Source organism: Neodiprion pinetum, chromosome 2 (genome assembly GCF_021155775.2).
Source record: "Neodiprion pinetum isolate iyNeoPine1 chromosome 2, iyNeoPine1.2, whole genome shotgun sequence".
Classification (NCBI taxonomy): Eukaryota; Metazoa; Arthropoda; class Insecta; order Hymenoptera; family Diprionidae; genus Neodiprion; species Neodiprion pinetum.
In genome coordinates, this window is record NC_060233.1 from 9,009,848 (window position 1) to 9,036,816 (window position 26,969).

The 26,969-nt window shown below is 42.8% G+C and overlaps 1 protein-coding gene across 6 annotated transcripts in view; it reads left to right on the forward strand.

The window, feature by feature from the left end:
* Nucleotides 1-26,969, forward strand: part of LOC124212962 (homeobox protein araucan) — a 69,233-nt gene that overhangs the window by 22,345 nt on the left and 19,919 nt on the right. For 3 of the 6 annotated variants that reach the window (XM_046613669.2, XM_046613668.2, XM_046613670.2), the window contains exon 2: nt 17,766-18,167. In XM_046613669.2, the coding sequence (XP_046469625.1) occupies nt 17,766-18,167 (402 nt within the window). Of the gene's footprint in view, nt 1-7,780; nt 8,758-15,047; nt 15,182-17,765; nt 18,168-26,969 lie in introns of those variants that run through there. The other 3 variants (XM_046613671.2, XM_046613673.2, XM_046613672.2) reach the window with 2 other exon arrangements.

The following is a 26,969-nucleotide window of genomic DNA, read 5'->3' on the forward strand; positions in this document are numbered from 1 at the left end:
CGGACGCGTCGCATTATTTTCGTTGAGTACTTTATACGGGAGACAGAGAAGACCAAGAGCCTCGCTTCCAGACAACGGCTCACCACCGTCCACTCGCACACATCCATCCAGCCGTATCCCGACGCTCGGTTTTATATGCCGTCGACGTCGTTCTACCCGGTTGGACACCTACTGACGCGTTACTTATTTATAAATACCGTTGGCGCCGGTAGATACAGACATCTGCCGTCCGGGGAAAACGCGCGCGTCAACTCGCCGGGTCTCCGCGTGCTCGATTCCGTTTCAAAGGGCCCAAGTTTTCCGTCTGATCCACACCGCGCACACCGCTAATTGGGTGCATAGTTGATAATTACAGATGTTTCTCAATTACACGTCGACTCCTTTCTTTATAATTGTTTTATTTTGTTCTTTACGTGTTTTTTTTTCTACCTTTTTTTTTTCTTTCTCCTAGTGATAAAGGTTCGTTGATAGGGTTTCAGGTGAAAAGTTACACGCGTCATTCTGGCACTGTTTGAATCGTAAAATTTCCGAGAACGTGATTACAGGCACGATAAGGGGAAGAGAAAAACTATGGATCGGACAAGACCATCACGGAGAACGGCCGGTGATTGGAACACCATTCGATTATCGGAAAACGTTTAGTCGGACATTAATTTTCAATTTAGAACACTATCTCTCTCTCCCCCGCTCTACCGTCTTCTATCGCTACAATTATGGCTAAAGGTTTAGTTGTAGTTCTAAATTAAATTAGGCTGAGACTGTCACTTTTTCCCATTCCCATCTCTGGCATATGTATTTGTTCTCTTTACTCGATTACTTTGTAATATCGTGCAACATGTCTATGGATGAAAAATATGAATTTGTCCATCTATATATTTCTCTCTCTCTCTCTCTCTCTCTCTCTCTCTCTCTCTCTCGCTATGAATATACATATCGTGTGTATGTTACATTGATTCTTGGTACTGTATATCGGCTATATTTATCAGCAGGCTGAACTTCACATGCGGTCATCGACCGCGGGCCATTAATGGTGTTACGAAGCGGTGAAACGTCTCTGTACTCTCGCACCGTACGCCATTGTTATTTGAATTATTTTCCTGCGGAAAATGGCTAATGCAACGTATCGCAAAGAGAGCGTTCTTCGGCCGCCACGATATCGTTATTCACCGAGTTTAGCCGTGCGAGGCAAAGCAAGACCTGCGGTTTGTTCAGTAATTTCGTGATACTTTCCTTCAATTACTCTTCGCAAAGGATAATCCGTTCGATTATGGGATGATTTCTTGCGGAGGATGACCACAGGAATCCAGTTTCACAAAAACCCGAGTGAATTTCTCTCCGTACCCGCGATCAATTAGCAATTACAACGACCACCTGTCCCGGTATGAAATCTTACGATCAGGCGCGCCACGCTTCACCGCGGCATCAAAATTGGGACTCAAAAAACGCGCGTATACCATCCGTATTACGGACATTTCGGGGTCCCCGGAGGCGCCGAGAAGAAAAGAGGAGAGCGAGCTGCCCCGTCTGTGGCGTTTATTTCAGGCGGGCTAATTAGTGCTGCCTCGCGAGGTTTACGGTTGACATTCGTTCGACCCGGGTCGGCCGGCTCGTTGGTTCGGTTTCGTTCCCTCGGAATGGGAATGGGGTTTTACTGCGGCTACATGACGCATACTGGACCCGGTGATCCCGTCCGATCCGATCCGGCGTCCTTTGCTAAGGCTCCGTCAGCGAAGGAGCGTCTCGGAGGAGAACCGGAGGGAACTTCTGTCCAATAAAACTCCCAGCTGAGGCGCCGGCCGAGTTTCCGGCCCGCCGTCGGCTCGCTCAGGATCACCTAAAGGTGTTCGCCTTCCTTTTCTTTCCTGCCGCCGCTCTACCACGTTCAACAATATTCTTTTGTCTTATACTCGAGAGCTGCAGGGTGCGGTATTCACACCCTTTTATTGCTCAAATTAGCCCCTCCTCAATCGCTCGCCTGAGATTCGTCCTCGATGTCCGGAAAAATTTTCTCAACGCGAGGTCGTAAAATGATTCCAAGGCAGCAGCCTGCCCGAGCCAGAGACTTGGGATTGGTAGTGGCGAGACAATTTTGGTCGATAAGAAATTTGCAACGGTTCGGTGACAATTGCAGTGTACATTCCTGTTATCGTTAATCCGGTTAAAACTGACCCAACAGTGAAGGCGTCAAACCACGAGGAGTTGGATTTCTAAATTTTTGGATAAACAGAACGAGCGTTACTTTGTCGGATGATGGGCCCGGGCCCCGCCCTCGTAAACAGTGAACCTTGCGTCCAGACACGAGGAGGACGGTATAACCTGCGCTGGTTTCTGGTCGAGGGAAAGAAAACCTGAAAAGAAGGGAAAAAAATGACAGTCGACACAGGGCGGAAGACGAGATAAGACTGGCCAGGGAAGGATGGATACCTTTACTTAGTGCGTGCATACCTGCCTCGAAACAGACGGAGAGAGAGAGAGTTAAAAAGAGAGAGAGAAGGAGAAGGAAATAAGAGAAAAACAGTGAGAGAGACTTTCGAGAGACGGACTGTCCGGGGATCTTATTAAGTGTCCTTATCGTAACGAGATGCTCGGGCCCCATGGTGGAATAATCGTTTAACTTTTACTCGGCATGCAAACGACTGCATCGCTGGACACATACCTTTACAGTTACGGAGATTATGCGTTGAGAAGTTGTTTCGAAGTTGAATTCGGACCTGTTTTCAAACCTTATATGTGTAGTTGCACAAGCTGCAATTGCTGCAGTAACGATTAACAGTGAAACGCGCATAGTACTGGACTCTTAACATGGCCTAACATTGAGATTTGATAATAACAAGCTGTAGTAAACACCAAAAGTTTCCCGAAAGCTTTCGTCGATTTATCGAATGGATCGGACAACCGGGAACGGTAGTTTTATACGTGGGAAATGTTACCGATTTGTAGAAATTTTTTTCGTTCTGGAACAGAGGAAAAAATTTTCAGCATCTGAGTTTCAATGGACTTCGTTCGTCATGAAGAGTTTAGAGGCCGGTGTAAAAATTCCTTCGAATATTACGTCACTTCTTACGTGGAAACGGAACACAAAAGTGTGCGTGTGCGGTTACGTATACATACCTGACTTACCTGCACAGTGCAAAGTATCGAAGGCAATGGCCTTCGCTGGTCATAGAAAATATATTTTTTTCATGCCAAGAGAGAGGTCTTAGGCACCATGGGTATACTTGCAGGTATTGCTGCGGCACTGGTTTATTTTGAGGGGAAAAAAGTGAAGCAACACCAAAGCCCACCGGCTACCATATTGTTTGAGGAACACGGACATGTGACGAACATGGAGGACGTAGGTACCTAAATTACCGTAAAACCAGATTTCACAGCCATCTTGTGCATCCGTAGGTGGGGCTAGATGATTTTATAACGTTGGGCAAGATGCCTGCCCGCTTGATAAAATATCACAGATAAACTCTCAGCGTCGGAAGACTTGACACTGACTGTAGGTATTATACTGCAGCGCAGCTGGTACTTCTCTCTCTCTCTCTCTCTCTGTATAACCGCAACTATAACTTTTGCAAGCACTGCTCACGCGCAATTCCAAAAGCTTCTACCAGTCCGACATCGATACTTAAAGGCACTTCGTTCCGGGGTAAAAACACGCGGCTTATCAGCGGACCGAGATCTATACCGCTTTCAATAAATCAAAGTCAGAAATCAGAGAGCAAACTAGTGCCAGTTTCGAGCGTGGGTGAGATGGTAATCGGGATGGGTAATTTTGGAGAAAGCTAAATAGGAAATACTTTGCTTTACGACAACGGTGTCTACTTCCTGAGCGATAAGCGAGCCCGGACCGGAGTCAACACCGATCCACGGTGCAGGTATCAAGCGGACGAATAAGCATCGGTAACTTTGCGACCGTGAAGAAAAACAGTTTTGCAAAAAACATGATTATCCGGAGGGCGGTACAATGGCCGTTTAAGACGAGGGAAGGATTGACAGGTCAACGGTGGGCTTCGCCGGACTGCCCAGCGTTTATTAGGACTGGATGAACTGGATGGGTCGTAAATCATACCCCGGGTGCTCGACGATCCTTGTGGTAGCCAAGGCTTCCGAGTTCAGGTATCCGTACCGTGGCCGTGCTCGTGGTCTGCGGGAATCGGACATCCACAGTCGACATGCAGACCCTATTTGCTGTCCGCGCTTGTACCCTCCGCAAGGGTCCTTATCTGGTCCTGGGAGTCCGGGCGCACTTACGGATCTGTCGGGTAATCCCATTAGAGGCATTAGGTTCAGTTGCCAGTTGCATTGGAAACTTGGTACTGTGTAGAGGTCCCTGGCTGACACGGTTTCTCGGCATGGCCTCCGGCCGCAGCTTCGTATACGGCATTCCATTCAGGTTTTACCGTCGCAAATTTAGGTACCGCGGTAATTCTATCTGGGACAGTTCAATCGGTCGGAGGGAAGCGCAACGTCGCGTGGTCGCCACACCGCGAGGTTCGACCTTCTTCCGATGGTCAACGAGATCATCACGGCCGGTCCGTGGCATGAATGAAATTGCTCAAACGTGAGATGGAAACGTCGTAAATTGGTCATGGACGCTTTTACGTACGGTTCGAATGTGGATGAAGCGAAAAAAGAAATTTTTAGTTCCGGTTACCGCTCAGTCCTTAACTATTTTCATTTTTTACCACAATCGAAAAATATAGTTCTAGGTGGAAAATGAAAATTAGTTTTCTAGCTGTTACCGGAAATTCTAGTATCGGTTACTATTCTTTCTCATTACGATCACTGTTGCTATATTTTCTTGTAACTGTGGCGAAATCTTAATGCTTGTGCACGAATAAATTGACGTTAAAGGCTTGTTTAACTAAAAAAGTAGAGTCGACCGAACAAACTGATTTTTCGTTGCAATTACCAAAAAAGGATCGACGATAGCGCAAAATGGTTAGGCGTACCTCGTTTCTCGTAATTCCAATAATATTCAAACAGTTTTTTTAACGATACCTGTCTTACTGAATTTTTCTAGTTACTGTGTCAAATGAAATTTTTCTCAGTGTGATGTTTACTGGACAAGTGGCTTCGATTAGCGTGTTTATTGCGAAGCGTTGAATTTTGTCTGTCGAACTCGATCAATTCATCCAATTTATACACTTCGATGATCGTCGGTGCATTGTTATATCGATCCACGCTAATTGCTGCTTGTGGCGTGGGTATAATTTGTCAATGATTAGAGATTGATGGTCGGTTCAGGGTGGCCTGAAGAGTTTTCGTTCGATGATTACGGTTCGTAAACGCAAATGCAAGCTGTGGGTATTCTTAAGTGTGTACAGTGACAAATATAAGCTGCGACGGCGCGTATACTCGCAACGATGGTAAATCAAAAGGAAGGCAGGAGTCGTATCCTCTCTTTAAGCATGTCCGCTTGCCCGCGGGCGGACACGTTAAGTATATTACTAGCCGGGATGGAAAATATAGGAAAATAAACTGAACAGAAAAAGTACCTAATTCCCCTAGGTTTATGACCCACTTCGTTTACTTTATACGAGTTCGTAAAGTTGAGTTTATTTCAAGATTTACACCGAGACGGGACGAGGACGGCCTCTTGATCTGACGGAAGGTTGAGCGTAGGAAAGAGCGGAAAAAGAAGAAGATACCGAAAAAGTGGGAGGCTGGTGAAAAATGGAAAAAATAATTGATAGGGTTTTAATGTCGAGAGACATGTGTACGCACACGTACACGTACCACACGTATGTGTATTCCAATCTCAACCGCGGTGCCACTTAATTCTGCCATAACTATTTTTGCACGAGCGTTTAAATACGCAAGCAGGTATACCCGACGCCAGCTTGCACAGCGTACAAACAGGTGTACCCGATTAGCCGACTAAGAAATTCAAGATAAGTGCTCGCAATTACGTGGTACATCGTTAATTAGAGGTTATACGTAGGTACACACAATACGAACGCTCGTTTGATGCCCAGACTAGCTGCAGCTATGATTATAGAATGAATTTCCATGAGATATGATTCGCGGATAGACAGATACGTGCTGTAAGCTACATGAAAACCTGCGAGGTATAGGTACCAGAGACCTGTAACAAGACGGGGACTCGCAGCGAAATGCGTGCGGAAAGGAAGGGGTTGCCCATTGGGAACCTGTGCATGCAGTCGTTAATAAGGTGAAACTAGTGCGGTAACAAAGTGCCAGCCATCATCCTAGGCGCGTCGTTAACGCTCGTGCCGTCATGGGCCGAAGGTACGAGGCTTGTAACACGGGAACTTTTGTTATCGTGGGTAGCCGGAATCGAATGGCGGTGGTTGGTTGCGAGGTGAAACGGGGGTGCCCGGCAACCCGAAAGTGCGCTGAAGCATTGGGCGCTGCAACCGCGATGTCGGGGGAAAGAGGAGGCGAAGGGGGTGTGTATAATACACAAGGGGAGAATTATACCCCAATTTATGAATTGAGATTGATCACCGCCGCATGAGAGTGAGCCAGGCGACTTAATAACCATGGCAATAACATAATATCTGGATTTGTGGTTGGGTAAAGGTGCGGGGGGTACGCGGCATCGCTCGTTGTTACCTACCTGCGCTGGAAACTCACGTTCCAATTATACTGATTACCTCCCCCTCCCCGCCCCTTTACGCGAAAAAAAAACGTTAATTATTATAAAACTCCTTCAAAGACGGCAAAGACGCCGTTTCTATGACCCGCGAACGATACAAGTCTTAATCAAGTCCCCAGATTGTTCTAGAAGTCAAAAATACATCGTCGCCTTACTCGAGTTTCAAACTCGAAGCAACTCGGCTGTTCATATCGCGTGCGTGACGTTGAGCGACGGTCTCCGTCGCGCTGATCGAGGAGTCTGGAATTGGGTCGTCGGTGGTGTTTTTTTATTTTTTTTTTTTCACTACTGACCTGCGATCGGCGAATCGCGACGGTATCGCGGAAGGTTTTTCTAAATTTGGACACCTTCGAAACCGGTCGGTTGGAAGCTTTCTTTTTTCTTCATATTTTCAACTCAAAATTGGAGGAGAAATGTTCCTCGGAGTCCAGGCTCGGATCGGGATGCTGGTCTGTTGAAGGTTCGTGAGTAGATATATGCGATGTGTATATGAAAACCGATGTCGTGCCGAAAGAAATGGGTATTTTTGAGTGAATCGGTCGGGCCGCGGGATCGGTCTAGGTAGGTAGGGGGAGGGAGAGAGCATCAGCATCCGTGCGGCGGTGCGAGAAAAAATAGTGAGTTAGGATGAATGGTACATATAGGAAAGAAAGGAAAACGGCAGAGATTCAAGTCCTTTGCCGTCGAGTTGACAAGAGTCGACTCGCGTAAACATTCTCGTTTCTCCTTGTTTGCCGTTGATGTTTACTGTCGAGTGAAGTGGATGGAGTGAAGGGGACGTCGCACACCGCGCGGGGTGTGCGGGTCGTCGTTTTACGGAGAGCCACGGTCGCCGATCTTCGCTTCGACGAAGCCGTGCGCCTTGGCCGCCTTGGCCGAGGAAGAGGGAGAGAAAAGAAGGTGCCGTTTTCCGTGGGCGTGGCCTCCGTGCGCCACGCCCACAGAGTAAGGCTCTCATCCAATCACGCGGCGCGGCTCCGCCCCCACTGCGCACCACGTGACCGCGCGCTCGACCGCCGATTGGCCGACGCGGATCGGCCACGCCCGTTTCGCCCGGGAAGGGGCCTGTGCTTTCGAGTTTCGTCGCCAGAGGGGGGATCAGGACGTGGTGGTGGAGTGGCAGCGGATGAAGTGGTGTGGGTGGAAGCGAGTCAGTCGCAGGCTGGAGGGCTTTGAGAGCAGGGGACGGAACGAACGAACGAACTCTATCTGTCTATAACTAATCGCTTGTTACACGTCTGTCCGATTGTCCGTACTGTCCGTCCCACGAGCCAGTGAATATCCTAGTTAGTTCCTCCACGTTTTTACACCTTCCTTTGTTTTCGCGAGTTTTGTTTGTTTTTTTTTTATTTTGTAAATTTCTTTTTTATTTTTCCTCCCTCGTTTTTGTCATCATCGTTTTACCGCGGCGCTCCCCGTTCATCCGACGCAACGACAACCGCCGCGTATGGAGCTCGGCGATCGTTTTGACGGTTCGACTTTTTTTTTTTTTCTCTCTCTTTCCCCACCACTCGTTGCCTCGTCTACACCAACCCCTTGTGTTCCCTGAAACGTGCGTTCATCGTTGTGCGGGTCTAGTTGTTCCACCGCTCGGACTAAAGTGATAAAACGTACCTACAACACGATCGATGGTTCGACGACGGACTGTAGTTTCGTAGGTGAAGGGGGGCCTCGCCTCGGCCTACCAGCATGTGGCCGCCCAACGGAAAACATCATCTCAGCGACGAACAGCCACGGTTATAGTCTGGGAAACGGCTATTCGATTCACCTGCAGCCTGCAGTGCTCGCCTACTGCCAGTTGGAATTAAGGAGGACGGATTCCTCCTTTTTATTGTTACGTCGTATTGTTATCCGTCGTTGTTATTATTTTATTATTTGTTCGTCCGATCGGTACGTCGTTTCGACGAGAAGACGGTACTCTCCGGCATTGTGACAGTGTGACTAGTGCGTGCAGGTGGAAAGATCATATTTTTTATATCGTTGTATATAAAAAATAAATAAATAATAATAATAATTGTGTAGTTCAAAATCATCGAGTTATAAATAATTCGGACTAATTGTAACCTTACCTGCTGCCGGTTGTACGTGCAACGATTATGTCCGCCTACGCGCAATTCGGATACTCATATCCGTCGGCCTCGCAGGTAAACACAAATTGCACATATACATTTACCTCTCTCTCTCTTTCTCTTTTTCTCTCTCTCTCTCTCTCTCTCTCTACTTTGCTGCTACACACTCAGAAAACTTGAAACGTACCGGCCAGCACGCCAATTGTGATTCAAATTGCCGAAATAAAATTGTGCACGTAATTGGACTGATGGTAAAATTTTTTTTATCTGAAAAATACATACCTTATACTCGACGAAGGGTTCTTGAAATATTCGATACACCTGATAACTTCTTCACCCGCGAATCGTCATTCGAATCGTTTTTCTGACGGTTCGCGTTTTACTTCCACTCACCTGTCCCTTTGAACCGTCGGCCGTCGCTGGTGGAACTACGGTGTAAATTTCGTTCCGAGCTTTAATGGCGAAAACGTAAAGTAGGCCAATCATTTTGAGATTCATCTCCGTCTCCAAGCGTCGGCCGTTCTCTGAGATCGCCGAACCTCGGCTCCAATGATCAATTTGGCGATAACGTTTCGCCACGTCTGACGATGAGTGTCCGTCGACCATCGCGTGATACTCGGACTCAGTGTGACGTTACTGTATTCGTAGAAATGAGGGGCAAGGAAAAATTTATCTGGCGTGATTTGCGAGGCGAAAAAATTAATCCGAAACCGTCGCTATGGATATCTGATCATATTTTATACCCATAACTACACGGTTGGATAGGTGCAGTTTATCTGTATATCCACCTATATACGTGATATACGTTTCAAGCACGCACCTCTGTTCACCTGGACGTCGGTTTTGTTGATAATCTGATCACGCCGCGTCGCGACGATCGATACTACTCGCCGTTTTTCCGTGCATTACGGATTTCGCGGGAATCTTGATTCCGTTTCGTACGTGAGCAATAAATCAAGAATCGATTGTTTTCAATAATGTTAGAAAACCGCGCGAGCAGGGCAAAAAAAAATTTGGTGGCTTTTTGCGAGTTCAAATATTCCGTTTAACGATTCGAAATTGAGCCTAGCCATGTAATTAAAATTACTCTATCCACCTGCCTAGATCGATTAATTTTCAAATGACGCAGGTGCGTACACGATAACGATAGTCACAAGGTTCACTTCCTATCGTCGTTGACCGCAAGTCGAGTGTCCGAAATAAAAAGCAAGTGTTTTCTAGAATTATCTATTAAACTTGCAGTACGTGCCACGTGTAATTTTTCTGCAAACGTTCCGTCCGTACGCGTTTGCATTACATTACAGAACCTAACTTTGCGGGAAAATTTTCACCATCTTACGCGTGTGTTCAGGTAGTGTGGATACGTGTACACAATATGTATATACATATGTATATATATATAGCATATAGTATATACATGTATACGGTATGTTTGAGCGCCATCGCGCTTACGAAAAGTTGATATTGCACCCCAAACTTTGCTCTTATTGTTCGCGGACGTACAGCGGGCGGTGGAAAAGTTCTCTAAACTGAAAGTGCACGACCCGGTGTGCCAGCGCCACGGTCAGGGTGTAAAAGTGGCATTTGCCGAGCACGCTGGCTGGAGGCGAAAGGATGAGAGGGGGGTGAGCGGCGGGCGCAGGCGCTTTGTGCTTTGGAAAAAGTTCCTACCCAACAATTCGCCCCCGTGCAACGATCCCGGCTGTTTGTTTTATTTTTATTAATACTCGTAGTTCCCACCTTTCGTAACCAAAAGCCACCCTGACTTAGATACAACCTCTCTTTCTCGACTGACAAAACCCTTCGTTATATCCGTCACTTCAAAGCGCGGTGAGAAATCTGAGAAACGATTTGTCATATTCGTGACTAGGAACGTAGCTACTGGAATGAACTCTTGATGTGTGTTTAGAATCTGCATCATATTAAACCCGAACAAGCCAAATGATATTGTAATTGAATACCCGTTCTGAAATAATGTTACTTCTGCTCCGAGGAATTGATATTAAATTCACGTTTTGCAAAAATTTATCGTTTCTCTTTTTTATTTTGCTCGTTTTCGCCTGAGAGCCGGGAGCAAGTACCCAACGTAATGTTGAATCAATCTCCGTAACTTGTCCTGAAAAATACGCCTACGGTTTATATTATCAGAAAATTAAATTGACTCTCTTAATGATTCTCAATACGTATATTTCGGAACTATTTTTAACGTTATACTTGAAATCAGTTTAATACTTCGAGTTAATTATACTGTTCGTACATCGACGAGGTCCACGTCTAACTTCCGATGGCTCGACGATAACCTTTTATTATGGTCATCGTACATATTTATTTCAAGTGTGATTATTCACGTGGATGATACAGCGTGCAATAAACGTTGCCAATTTACGATTGAACTTGCTTTAATTGGGTATAATACGAAGTGAATATACATATTTGAATAGTAAATGCGAATTAATTGAATCGTTTCAACCGGTTTCCCGGCAATAGAATTTGAAATAAAACGAGGCAGTCACTCCGCTTCGTTTCAAGCATCCGCAAATCGTCCGCACAGTCGTATCCGAAATTTGTCGACACCTTCAAGAGTGCAGATGATGCTCAAATATACGAATACGTATCCTTTCAATTTCCTTGCACGATGGAAACAGAAATGGCATTTTATATACTGGATTTCAATTTTATACTGGATGGATCTAACCGAATTACCGCTGATTATATCTGCAACGCAGCCAGCTTAATTTCGCAATCATTCCAACTCGAAGCGGATTTGCTCTCGTTTAATTCGCCCTGCCCACATCGAGCGATTCGTATCACACGCCTGAAAAATGATTCGTTAATTATTCGCGTCAAATCGCCCACGATCTTGCGGTCACTGTCTGCTGCGAATCGCCCACTTTTCCTCTAACGAAGAACTTTCAGACACGCGAGAAAATTTCTTGCCAAAAAATCAATCCCTCCTCGTTTCGCGTTAGAGACGAAGTCGAAACGTCCGGCACAGTCGGTCCTAAATCAGTCGATAGTATTCCACAGGATCTTACATCCGGTTTCACCTATTTTTAATTCGTCATTTACGCATTTTCAACCACATATTATATCATCTTGCCAACTAATGGCAATAGTATTATTATCTTTGTCGTGTTTTTGACTCGAGCTGTTACAGCCAGCCGCCGTATTGGTTAACGCATTTTTCTCGGTAGTTTGCTGCTCTAATTTTCAGACAAAATATTATTGATACTGAAATACTAGGCATGATCAAAAAATTTCTAATACGGAATTGATCGGAAAAATTGGCTCTGTTAAAAAGAACTGCGCATTGATAAAATTCGGAGGTTGCAGTCCTTCCGTCCAACTGAGGTTTTACTCTTCGCACGCATACTAGCAGTCGGTTAATCTGATTCAGCGAGTAATTGTTGAGTAAACATTGGCGGTATGGGATTAGCTCGAGTTACACTGATATTTGCAGTTTGAACGAAACCGAGAGGAGTTTCGAGAGATGAAAGGACGGCTTTATAAATCGAGTAGCATACAATCCGGAGGTTTTCGATCTCGTTACTCCGAGAGCTTACAATGCGAGATGTATAATAATAGCGGGTTAATTACCCGCCTGGGCGAAACAAAACCCGTGCACTTAACGCCGAGTGTTTAACCTTTTCAATCACATATTTTTCAACTCAATATTTTGCACTGAGAAAAATTTTATTCTTTATAGTAACTAGAAAAATTCAGTAAAACAGGCATCGTTAAAAAAACTGTTTGAATATCGTTGGGATTACGAAAAACGAGGTACGGGAAACCATTTTGCGCTATCGTCGATCCTTTTTTGGTTATTGCAACGCAAAATCAGTTTCTGAGGTTTACTCTACTTTTTTAGTTGAATAAGGCTTCAACGTCAATTTATCGTCGCACAAGCATTAAATTTTCGCAACGATTACAAGAAAATGTAACAACAGTGATCGTAATGAGAAAGAATAGCAACGGATACTGGACTTTCCGGTAACAGCCCGAAAACTAATTCTCATTTTCTACCCAGAACTATATTCTTCGATCGTGGTAAAAACTGGAAATAATTAAAGACTGAACGGTAACCGGAACTAAAAATTTCTCTCAGTGTGGCCTGTATTTTGTTACTCGATGGTATTTCGGATAGCTGATCGCGAATCCGAAGCCATAACATAATTCTAATAATTTCTAAATCCAAGATAGCGGATACAACATGGTGGATGTAAAATCGAAAAAACTATGAAAAATCCGAAACTTGTTGTTCGAGAGTTTCCGGGGTCATACAAAGTAACGAAGATCACTCTAATTTGCGAGTAAACTGCGATAAGGCTTGAATGTTAAAATCTTTAAAATGGCACGCCGAGTATCCCACTGTGGTTGAAAGGATTAATTAGTGTACCAATCTGCTCACCACGCGAAGTTGGTCCAAATGTCTTACTATAATCGGTCGCAGTCTGTTAGTGGGGTGAATTTGTGCGCAATGATCAAGGGCCATCCTGCAGGTTGTATAATCAACATCGCCAAGACGCGTGCATATCAACGCGTTGCCGAATGAATGGGGTTATCCGCCCCCGGGGTGCAGAAGCGCCGAAAATTGATATTCACCGTGGCTATTGGCCCTCCAGCACTCTCGGCCTCCGCGAATGCATAAAGCCTCACCCACACTCAGCGTACCCTCTTTCAATACGCCGACACACCACGAATTCGCATCGCATTCACGGACGAAAGCGAGCCTCTTTGCGCATGTGTGCGGCTGGACCCATCCCGAAACTCTCTGCAGAGGTCCAGAGTCGTCTCTCACTCTCTCTCTCTCTCTCTCTCTCTCGGCATGAATATAAGCGAGGGTGCGGCACTGTGTGAGAATCCAATGTGCACGCCACACACGGGCGTAAAAGTCGAGGCATTTATTCGTGTTTTTTTTTAAATTTTTCTTTTCTTTTTTTTTTTTTGTTTTATTTCACCAAGCCGAAAGGATCGAGTCCTTTTCCGCATCCTCTGGCAACATCGGTATATATGTATAGAAAATAATAACACTCGAGCGTGGCACTCAAACCCTTGCACTAACCATTCGTCTAGCTTGTTTTCACACGATTAGTTATATCGCGGTAAATTTCACGATATCGCAGTGTCGGGTTTATTTAATACAGGATATGAGACCCTCGACGAGTGGATAACATCGAAATTTAATCAATCTTAACGCCAGAATGATACACCGGAGTTGTACTTTTGTACCCGGTGATTTCACATCTTCCGCCAATTTTCACGATTTTCAATTCTTTTCCCCTTGAGGTAAAATTTTGCTACACTTTTCGAATTCTAAAAAATGTTTAAATTGTACCATCGTTTGCCTCGTTAAAAAAAAAAATAGTTAAGAAAGAACGATATCGTTTTAACCATTTATAACAATGATAGTCGTGATTGAACGTGTGGATACACGTGTTTGTGCGCCAATGTATAGTTAAGTGGTAAAAAAAAAAAAATAAGTTCACCATTCCAGGGATAATAAATCATCGAAAAAATACTGATAAGCCGTCGACGGGGTAGTTTATTTTCTCGCAACTATACGAAAAATGTGAGATCTTTGTAAGAATAAGAACAGAAGCTTACGGACTATAAACGAACCTAGAAGTGAATCGAGAACATGCAAGAGATAAAAAAAGAGTGTAAAAAAGATCTGTATTCTTTAAAGAAAGATAGAAATTGTCGTGACCAACACAATTTAGAAATCTCTTGCAATACATTAACGCAAAACAATGAATCGAAGTTCTGTAAAAAATGAGATGCTTGCACTTTGCGATGAGACAAAAACTCTGAAAAAAATCAATTATAACCAAGTTGATGAGTTAATTCGTTTTAAATAATAAAAATGCCAAAAAGTTGAGAGTAAATTGTTTAAACAAAAATTTGTTCAACAAATCTGTAGTGAAATTTATTTTATGTTGAATAAAATGAATTCACTGATTCTTCTGAATACCTAGATGCCAGTTTCGAGAATTATTTCAATTTTGAAATATGGATCAAAAGTCCTGAATGTTTTTACGATAGGTTTTCGTGAATGGTTATACATTACACTCGAGAAGTTTTAGAGGCACGGAACGAATAGTTTCATAAATGGAGCGTTAGGAAATTTATGAAAAAGAAATTATTCAAGATCGGCAAAAAATTCCAAAAAACATTGTCAGGTATTCAGAAAAGTCATTGAATTCATTTTACATGAGATAAAACAAATTTTACCAGAGATTGGTTGAGCAAAGATTTTGTTTAGACATTTTCTCAACAACATTTTGGCATTATTATTATTGAAAACGAATCATCCCATCAACTAGCTCACATTTGATTTTTTTCCAGATATTCACGTCATCGCCAAGTGTTCGATATTCTCACCGAGAGTAACTTTTGGTTGGGAATACACGTCGAATGAGACCTTAAATACCTATCCAAGGAGACAATCAGTCCCATGGGAGAAACGTCATTAGCCTTTGGTCGTTGATCCTACTTCACGGTACGAGGAGATTCATTTTTCTTACAATCCGAAAACGACGTTACGGTAACAGATAAGCCCTCGTTGCTTGTCGCTCATGCCTCGTAGGTATAATAATTACTGAGACGTCGAAGTACCGGTTTTTGCCATTCTACTAATTAACAACTGCCGTTAAACTACCGTCTCACCTACAACTGTGAGGCAGGTTCCGAGCCCCGCTGATATGGTACAATTAAGTGTTATCTATTCGGACGAGGCACAGGTTGTGCAGGGCGTAGGGTGTAGGGCAGGCAAATCAGTACCACCGAGTACCTTCTCTCCTAGGATTGCAGGAGCGTACGTCTTCATTGTCGAGTGCCGGTTTTACAGACAGATACTCGCAAGACCGATTACAGCCACTTATTCGTATTTAACGAGCCACTTTTTGCCATTTCACATATCTAGTTGGACACGTAAGGTTATGCGCATCGTACGCGACATTCTCCTGCAATTATTCTACACACGGTTGTTGCCGCGATCCGAGGTTCGACATTTTCGCGAAAATCATTATTGGAACTCACGGTGAAGCTCGTTTTGCATCATTAACATATCGGAGCAATTCGGCGCTGGTCGTGAAAAAATCATTACATTTTTATCACCGTTCCTTATTCGAATAAATTTGAGTATCGGATAAGATCGAAGATTGCCGATATCTCGTTATAACGTTCGTTTGGTATCGGGGATAATTAAATTGATAGAAGAGAAATAAAATGAACCAGTATTATACGCTTGCGAAATGGCTAATCAGCCGAGAATTTGTGCAGGTCTGATAATTTTCATGAATATTCATTCTTGTATGACATTAAATACGGTCAACGTCGGGCAATCAACTTTGACGTACGGCGACGATCTATTTTTTCATTCGAATTTCAACGCGACGACCTGTTTCTGCCACGTGCGAAACGCATCGTAGGTAGCGAAATTTTTTGTCGTGGAACTTTCGCGAGACGAATTATCATCTTCCTTGTGAATTTTACCACGGTATAAATTTTGTTCTCCAAACGTGTGCTGATTTATATTCAGATTATACTTGAAATGAAAATGCGAAAAATATCAAACGATTTTTAAAATTACTGCAAGTAATTTATGATCGCGATAAGTAACCGATAGGTTTCACCTTTGGCAAGTTAAACGGACTCTCTTTTTCCACTAATTAGGTTTAAAAAAATTGCAGTGACTGTTTTCATTTGATTGTTTGTTCTTTGAAATTTTTTTATATGCACGTTATATATATATATATATATATACAAACATAATACAAAACTATCCGAGCCGGTCCGTTTGTGTTTTTATTCCGACAACAATATGGCACCGTCCCAGAAAAAGCCGTTATTTCAGACCTTCGGTAGATTAAAATCCGCACGAAACTAGAAAAGTTGAAATATATGCTCGGGTGATCAAAGATATTTGACTGATCAAAGCTTGTCGCGGAGAGTTTAATATGATTTTTTTAAGGCCGTGTTATGTAATTGCTGCCTTGGTCCGACGTGCAGACTTGAAGTTAACGATGCCCGAAGATTTTGTTAACAAGCGGTGCTTCGTCGTGTATTGCTATGAAATTTTCGTTACAGCTTGATCCAAGTTGACCCTTACGCTGTACAACGGGGTCAAAATGAACACACAGCATCTTTACCGTGAATTCCGGAGGAAAAACATTCGTAATAATCTGATGTGGTCCAAGATAAATAATAAAATATCTTCCTGTTTTAAATATCTGTGTCTTGAGAGTTATTCAGTTAATTTTCAGGTAATAATTGAAAATTCGTTGAGCTTTGATTTTTTTAGTACAATGATCCATTTACCGCTATTTCCTTGTTTCATGAATATTTTTTTTTTCACATACTAAATTTCGATTTGCTAAAAATAACTAATTTGCCTTGAAATATCGTACCAATAGAGTTTCTCAGAATTTCTTCAAGTTATTCGAATCGATGTGTTCGTTTCTACGCAATGATTTTTATCGTGTTAATTGATACACGATGTAATTAATGTCTATAAACCAAAAAAAAAAAATACGTATAAAAAAAAAATCGAATAAATTCATCACTATAATTTAACGTTTTTTTACATTTTTCGGAAAAATGTCATTTCTAAATTATCGCGACAGGAATAAAATTTGAATTCATAATTGCCGGTCCACTATATGAAAAACTTAATTATCTAAATAGTTTTCCAACTACAAAACGTAACATCGAGAGAAATTTTTGGATCGTGGTTACTTTGCACGTATCTCGAATATTCCATCGCTTACAACCATACTTGACTAAAAAAATCCAGAACTGTATACGAAATGACAATGAATGTTTTTAACTTTATCGAAAACATTCAATACACGTTACTATTAATTTTTACTCTATGGTAACTCGTTCTATAGGTTTTAGTAAAATATTTTCTTCACCCAATACGAATGGAGAAATGTATAATTCAACCAAAGAAGTCTAATTTTGCCAACTTGGCAATGTGCAGTATCAACGATATACTAATAACGACAATACTCTTCCACCAACTGCAAAAAATGAAACTTTACCTCACGATATTTATCATAAAATATCGATTTACGTTTCAGCTTCTGGTTAGCGGTGGCCAACCAACCACGGCGACGTCGCCAGCGATGTCATCAGGCGGGGCCCTGAGTCCCGGGGCCCTATCACCGTCATCGACGGCAACGACGACGACGGGCGCCGGGCCCGGAACCACCGGTGGAGCGACTACGCCGGTCGGTGGATCGACGGGGACCAGCACAGGATGTTGCGAAAACGGACGACCGATGATGACGGACCCCGTGACCGGGCAAACGGTCTGCTCCTGTCAATACGACAGCGCGGCCCGGCTGGCCCTGGGGGCCTATCCAAGGCTGGCCCCGACGGCGACGTCGTACTCCTCCTACCCGACGCCCACGCCCTCCACCACCGACCAGGGGCCTTATCCCAGCATCGGGATGGACAGCTCGGCCTTCTATTCGCCCCTGGTAAGTTCGAATTGTTAACGATTCGACACGAGGATTTTAGATGTCGATACACTGGGAAAAATTTCATTTGTTACGGTAACTAGAAAAATTCAGTAAAACGGGTATCGTTAAAAAAACTCTTTGAACATTGTTGGAATTACGAGAAACCGTAATTTTCATTTTCTACCTAGAACTATATTTATCGATTGTGGTAAAAATGAGAACAGTTAAGGACTGAGCGGTAATCGGAACTATAAATTTCTCTCAGTATACCTTTTACCATTCATGCCCGATATTTGATATGGCCACACTGAGAGGAAAAAGTCGTTGATTCAACTAAATGTGCGCTCGTGGTCGGTGAAATGAATATTTCTTTGTCTCGAAACTTCGGTTTATCGAAATGTTTAGTTGATTTAAATAGTCCAGCTGCACATTTTCTTAGACCGACAGATATTGAATTGACACAAATAAATATTCATTTCACCGCCAGTGATCGCATATTTGGTTGATTCAACAACTGTTTTCTCTCAGTACAGTTGTGATTTGTAGAAAGATTTTATCGAGTGAAATGTGACTTGTTTTGGAGTGAAAACTGATTTACCCTTGCGGAGAAGAGTGAGATTTGACCCGAGAAAATTTTGGAAAGCTTTCTAATTCTCTACATAGTTTTGCAAAATTTCTGTAGTAAAATCTCAGTCCTGTCAAAGTAGCTCGGCTGTCATTCCAAAAAATTTTAGAAAATAAATGAGGCTGCTTATTTCAGTCATATTTCATCAACTGGTTCAGATATCTTGCGGAAATTGTAATTAGGCATCTGATCCAATTATCCATAAGAAATCCTGAAATATGTATCCTACATTATTATTTGACGGGGATTCAATTGATCCTCCAATAAATCGGTACACCCAGAAAAAAAATATCTATACGCATAACACGAATTTATCAGAATATATTTTCTTGATCGTAACGACTATTTATTAGTACGAACTGAGTTCAATCGAGTCGAATAAAATTTTCTTGCGTATGCCAAGTGAATAATTTAACAGGTGCGTAGGTATATAAATAAAATCTTTTTGCAAAGAACGTGCACTGGCCGATAGAGTTAAGCGAGACGATGAGAAGCGTGTAAAAAAGTTGACATAGAAAATGGCAGCATTCGTAGAGACTTAGTCAAGTATAGAAATTAATACCATCATTCGATTAATCCTGATGGAATTTTACTCAAAAAGTGAGTTTCCGTCGATCTGCTCTTCGGTAGATTGAAATACGAGGCAACAGCTTCGTAATGTAAGATAAACGCACTAGTTGCGACTCGACGCGTCTGCGCCTAGTTAAAAGCAATATTACGTCAAGTTACTAGCATTTAATACTCCGTGATTCTCGCAAAAAATATATCTTAATGTACGTCATACGGATAAGGTGAATTGAAAATAAAATTTAAGAAAGAATTAATAAATCTTCACCGTCTGCAGATTGTCCTCGTGCCGAGGACGTGTTACGCTACTTCGATACTTTATTATTTCATTTTTATTTCCGTTTGTAATCGCTCAATTATTGCGCTCGAAAATATTTATCGCCTTGCGTCTTATAGGCGTGTCGACAAGCGGTTGGCTAATAATATGGCTACTTTGTTTATGTCTTATTTTTTTCGTACTTACAATTTTATTATTATCTTTTTACTATTCGGCCATTTACAACTCTGCTCGTATAAATTTGACACAGTGACATTTCAATGTCGTCATATTTTTACTCGATGAGAATTTTTTTTTTTAATTTGTGTGTCGCGACTGCTTCTTTGTTACAATGCCTCTTTGCAGTGCCGTTAATTGCTCAAAAACAAACAAAAAAAAAAAAAACCCGTTAACCAAACTAGCAGAAAATAATATCATTACGAAATAGCTCTTTTCACGCGTTGGTTAAATCGTCAACATTTTTTTCATCCTTGTGCCAAAGCATCGCGCAAAGCAAATTAATCGTAATATTTCATACGCTGAGTGAAATATAGTAATCGGATAAATCGTATTTTTTGAGGTAACTTTTCCCAAGCTGATTGTTTCTCTTGATTTTTTATTTTTATTTTTTGTTTGTTTTACCACCGACACGCACGCCCAAAATTTAAATGGCTGAAACAATTCTGAATTTACAATGTCATCCCGTGCGTATAAATGTGTTCTCTGTACAAGACGGTATGCGTTATTATATTGAGCAATGCCAAAGAAACGAGGCGGGCAAAGGGAACCTTATGCCTTTGCGACAGATGCCAGAATTCCGATTCTCCGCGGGACGCAAGAGAGCCGGGCCAATTAAATTTGAATTTATCAACATAATTACACTAATTGGCTGCCTTTAGTCTGAGCTGTCAATTAATTCATCTTCCGACAAGCCTCACCTTTTTCTCTATTTATCGTCTCTCCTCTCAACACCTCTACTCTTAACCGATCTCCGCGTTCGTGGCGGTAAAGGAACTAAAAATCAACCGAATTCCGGCTATTCTCAATCAAATTAACACTCTCGCATTTCCTCAACCGCGAGTAATCGATTTATTTCATGAATTTCATCCTGCATCTCGGTAGCTCCCTGAATTTTTATTTCCCTTGATTTGTTTTCTCTCATCTTTGTTTCTGACATTTTGACCTCTCATCCTCTCACGCAAGTGTATAATTTGACGTAGATCGACTAATCGAAATAAAATCAAGACACATCGATCGTTGATGAATATACGATTTATACGATGGTTTGCTCGAACCGTTAAAGGCAGAAAAATAAAACTGTCGCCGTCGAGCAGGCGAAGGGATTTCTAACCTAAGGCAATCCGAACGCTCCACGCGGTCCCGATTTCGAAAATTAAATCAGCAGCCATCTGTTGGCGTGAGAATTGTTTGTCGATATAGAGCTGATAAAAATCTCTCCCAAGGGGGAATCCTGGGTGTGTATAGTAGCTGCTGTTCATGGAACAGAGGAAATAATAGAGATGGAGGGAAGCGGAAAACCCGTCGCATTGAAACGGCAATAGAGTTATTTCGAGGCTAGCCAGCCGTTGTTGCTACCTTTCTAGCCTGCTTGAAACGGGTGTAATTATTACATCCGATATCTTGATCCTAAATACACAATAATACAAACGTTGCGTATTACGCCTTGTTTGCGTGAACTGCGCGGTGTATATTTCTCTGTAATTCTCGACGTCCAATTAACATGCAAATCTTTACTCTTTATTTGTACAATGAGAAGGAGAAAAAAAAAAGAAAAGGAATACATTTTATACGATGTGGTAAATATTTTATACAACGCGAGTATATTTTACGCGTTCCCTCGCGCATGTTTTCCGTACCCGATGTAACCGTTTCTGTGACGGTAGAGCGAATCTACGAATGCGCATGCGCGGAGGAGTTAAGAGCGGTCTTCTCTACACAGCGCGCATGCGCTGTCGCGAACAAATTTGACACTACGCGTACCTAACCTAAATTTCGTGATTCGTGAAAAAACGTGTGCAACAAAGAGGCGACGGTCTTTTCGCCGCGCGTATTTGCAATATTCGTTTTCGCCTCACCTATTACGCAGATTACAAACTTACGCTAGGTCCCAGAAAAAAAAAGTTTGCCTCTTTGTCACACAATATACTATTTTAACGAAATTCTGCTCCAAAATCATTCCCAATAACCTGTGTCAATTGACAAGCACGGTGATCGCGACTCGAGATTCTGTGCAGAGGCTCTTGATTAGTTCGTGAGATTATTCTGCCGGTATTAATTTAACAGAATTTCTTTTATGGTAATGGATTCCCTCTCCGTTCCTCATTCCCCCGGGTTTTCTCGACACGCGGAATCCCGCGGGGGCTGAGAAAAAGGCGTCGGTTCGTCCGGCGAACGGCGTCGCGTCGCTTCGCGTCGCTGCGGTATCGATTCCGCGTATGTATTATACCTAGGTGTATATATAGGGTATACGTATGTTATAAGCGAAACCACGGGACCCTTTTTCTCTCTCTTAGCTCGGCGTTCCATAGAAAACCCGAGGCACGATATTACATATATGTATGTAGGGATGACGGGAGTCTCGAAGGATATACATTTATTTCTCTGCCGCGGAACCGCCGCCCCCTATATAAGATTTGTTTAATGTTTTTTCGCTCCGACGTTACGGCCGTTGCTTTTGCCTCACTCCATGTAACGTTATATACACCGAGAAGAAACTAACCATGCGACAAATCCCAGTGTTTTAGCTAGCTCCGCTTTACTATACAATTCTAGTAGTGTGCGGAAACGAGCAAAAAACTTACCAGCGATCGATCGAGATCTGTCGGAGATTTGCGCGATTCGCGTTCGTAACACATTTATCGCTGTATTGCGACTTGAACTGCTCATTCAAAACGTTTGTAATTAAAGTATTCGTCGTTGACGAGAAAATAAGGAAAAAACTTGATTGAGCCATCGATGATAAAGCTGGCAGGATTAACTTTTGCCCATCCCATCACCCTGTTTTTTTTTTTTTTTGTCAAACTCGGTTTCAAATTACAAAGAGAAAATTAGATTCGTTGATTTGTGCATTTTCATATCGTTGAATATTCAAAATTGTTAATTTTTTCACTGGATTATTCGTAATCACGTACGTACAAGATATTTTCAACGAATCTTATTCTCCTCGGTTCGTATGCTTGGTAAAAAAAAAAAAAAAAACAAAAGAAAAGAAGTTGAGTAACAAGTAAAAAGAATTAACGGTGTTTGAAGGCATAAAAAAAATTGTACAACTGCTTACTCGAAGGAATAAACCAATGAAAACAAGCCAATACATCATTCTGGATGTAATACAATACTGTATGATTAGTGTGATCTATTTTCAGTGTGCATGACTGGTAAAGTCGGGCGTACTATCGTATTGTACTAGCTTGCGTGCGCTTATTTTATTGCTATTGTTTTTGTTCCGATATACAAGCGGTCGCGAGTTATTACTCCGTGATAATAATTACCCACCTTGTTATTCATTCGACGTTGTTGTACAAATTCAAATTAACACTGACCATTCGTGTAATTTACGTCGTCGATTAGATGTACTTTCGAGTCGGGATATTAAGTCGGTGTCAATTTCAGGGACCGTAAGACAAGGTTCCATTCCATTCGCCTGTCACAGAGAAGATTAAGTACCTACTCTGCGGTCAAGTTTTCAGGTCGGATTTTAGTTTTGCAAATACATGAATGGAACCGGCAAGTAAATCGATCGAATAACCGGTAATCGTGTTTGGAACAACCACTGACTTAACCCTTGTTTGACACACTTCTGTAGAACCGCGTACTTGACATACTGGGGTCATTTTACCCGAGCGACAAAAATCGTTATGCAAAGTAAACTGTTAAATATTTTTCACTTGAAATTTTTTTTTTTTGCATGTTCTTAAATGGCTACTTTTTGAAACAAATTATCAAAACGCCAGATGGCACCACAGAGCCGATTTTTTTATAATTTGGTACTTCAAATTCACGAAGAAATGGTGCGGGGTCGTTTGTACCCCAGGGATTGAAGCAAGGGTTAAAGACACCGCAAATAATCTTGGTAAAGATACGAGATGTGTACCGAGATTCCACGCGGCGTTAGCGATTTCTTAATCTCGGTTCGTTACGCCACGACAGGAACGAGTTGAAAGTTTGACAATGCAGATAATGCCCGACGTGGGAAGATCCGTGGCCGGATGCTTTCGGTGCGTGGCATACCTTGCAACCTACGCTGCTTTACAGGCTAGATACTCGAGGGGTAATGGCAAGTTTCGATGACGAGCGTTATAGGTTAGTAAGAATCGGATTAGCATTAGCATTGAATAAAACGAACTCCAGGGAGCGAGAACAAGCGCAATAAGAGTGCGCGATACGGCCTCGGTGGTCCCAGGGTTTAAAGAATAAAATAATGCCGGTCGGTCTGACTGGAAGGGCCTGGCGACATCTACGGACTCGGTTGCGAACACACCGAGTACGGAACAACTCCGAGCCCACGAGAACTACGGCTTCACGAGGTGGTAATTCGATTACCTCGACTTTGCCTTTCGATCTTGTCTACTTCTCGACACCTCTGCGCAATAAGGTGCACCGATACACCAACCTACTCGCCCTTCGCACTGCTTCGGTACGCTGAGAAATTGACCCTTTTAAAGATTGAAAAACGGACAGCGGAGAACGAGAATCGCATAAATTCTTCAAAATATGTACGACCGTTGATTATGGCTCCAACATTTGTCAACGTGGCGAGAATGGGAACGGTTTTTAGGGCGCTATTCGTACTTCGTTGAGATGGTTGTGCACATCCACAAGGTGAACCTGAAAAATTTTTTCCACGGTCTTGAACTCGTTCTGGCACCGTTCGAGTTTCACCCGTTACAAGTTGTACTTTGTCAGAGAATCGAAGGGCTGCATTTTTGGTGAGAAGTCACGGTAGCAAAACGGTGAAAGAGAGACCGCAATGCGTTTCAACGTCTCATTCGAACCACGCACGCTTATCAACGAGTTAACGCGCCGAGGCCTGATCGGTTATTGTTTTCAATATCTATCCAACTACCAAGCAGCAGCTCTGTCGGACCTTCTGGACCTCGGTGACCACCCGCAGCTACCCGTTAAAACCACCTGCCCGCATCTCTCGGTCCTTGGTCCAGGACCCTTGTCCTTTGGCGAGAAGAAGAATGGGAAAACGGACGTGCGGATATTTAGAATCGAACATGCTCCCTCTGGTTCACAGTGTCATCGATTCACCGATGTCAAGACTACACCGATCGATTAACACCGTCGAAGACGTCCTCAACTTTGACCCACATATGTCCCTGACCTGTCCTCGTGGTCAAGGTGAGACTCTTTCGATGGATAATTCCAACGTCGTATTGCAAAACTCTGAAGCTAAGATCAAGAATCATTCCTCGGAGGCACTTCCTTGGAATATAGAGTAATAATAATGGATGGTCACTCTCAATGGGAAAATGGGGAATGGATGAAAAGAATCAGAGGCCAATAAGGTTTGAGGTGCAAGTCAAGCAGCGTCGCGACGCGTCGGATGCCGTCGGTAATAGCGCGGTGTAATGCGATGCCTGTTGGCGTCAGAAATGTGACCTAAGCTGGCCCATTTTCTAATAATAACCCATTGTGTCGCCATTAGGAATCTCTAATGCCTAGCTAATGCCCAAATCTAACTCTAGGAGTTTCGAAGCGGAGGAGTGACCTGACCGCCCGGGTCCCAAGGATTACGCACCAGGCTTTTCCAGTGACACGGTGTGCTGGTATTTCTGAAATTCGATTCCATTGTGAGGTTCTAATCGCCGGGTCACGCTGCGGCAGGTTCTCGTCTTCTTTCGTTTTTCCCCACTTTGTTTTTGGTACTAAAGGCGGAACGGATTCGTCCGGGGTGGTAGATTACGAAGGTACCTACTGGTATACACTGATAGAAAATTTTATTTCCGGTTACCGCTCAGTCCTAAACTATATTCATTCTTTACCACAATCGAAAAATATAAGTAGTTCTGGATACAAAATGAAAGTTAGTTTTCTAGCTGTTACCGGAAAGTCTGGTAAGTATCCGTTACTATTCTTTCTCATTACGATCACTCTTACTATATTTTCTTGCAACTGTTGCGAAAATGTAATGCTTGTGCAAGAATAAATTGACGTTAAAGCCTTGTTTAACTAAAAAACTAGAGTAAACCGAAGACGCTGATTTTGCGTTGCAACAACCAAAAAAGGATCGACGATAGCGCAAAATGGTTAGGCGTACCTCATTTTTCGTAATTCCAACCATATTGAAACAGTTTTTTGGACGATACTTGTTTTACTGAATTTTACTAGTTACTGTGACAAATAAAATTTTTCTCAGCTTACCTACCGGTATCCTACCCGCGGGATGCGAGACGCGAGCGAGCTTGCAGCCAGCAATCAGAAACCCCGCAGCACCTCTCCTTTATTCAAAAGTCTCCTCGGTCCTCGTATAGCTATAAATCCCAACGATTTACCGCCACACGTTTCCTTATATATTATACACACCAGGCTAATCGCGCGAACGAACCTTAAGCCTCCGACTCTTCCTTACGATATTGCCAATCGCTCGAGATAACCTAACCGTGTCTTACACGGCTCGAACGTTTTGCTACGGGAGCGATCGAATCAATCTCAGGACAAATCGAATCGCTCAACTTCTTTTTCGCTCCTCGTTATATATCGCCCTTCCATCCTATCATCCACCTCTTTCACGTTCAGACGCTCCATCTGTCCCCGATAAGTATTGTTCACACGGCAGTATTCCCGACGAAGACGACGCTTCTCATCCGCATCGTTTCAAAGCCCCGTGAACTATTGACGCCCGTTAAAATTAATTTGTATTTCGAGTATAGGTCTCGTCGCTTCGTCGCGTACGAGTCGGTTGAGTAAGTAATGGACACTTTGAGTTGCTCATAAATTATTACGAACAAATTTCTGACGTCATTTGTCTGCTCACTTTTTTGTTTTTTTTTCTTTGCCCCTCGAAATACCACCACCGCAGAGTATCCGTATACGGTGCTTAAAAAGCCATTTATCTTATCTTATCTTATCGTCATTCTCCTTTCGACGAACTTCTTTTCGACTTAAGCGTAGTGTAACGTGTGGTAATAATGAGGTAACGATTGCGACCGACCATCGCCGAAATCTGTAGCATAAATTTCTCTGTGAAAAAAAAGAAAAAGAAAAATAAAAGTAGAAATAAATAACAATTCAATTCCTTGCAACGTGAATCCTGTCCTCTCCTTCGGACTCTTGCTGTAATATAGCGCACGGGCACTATAACCAATGGCGGCGGTCCAGCGGTCTAATGAAAATGAATATTTGAATG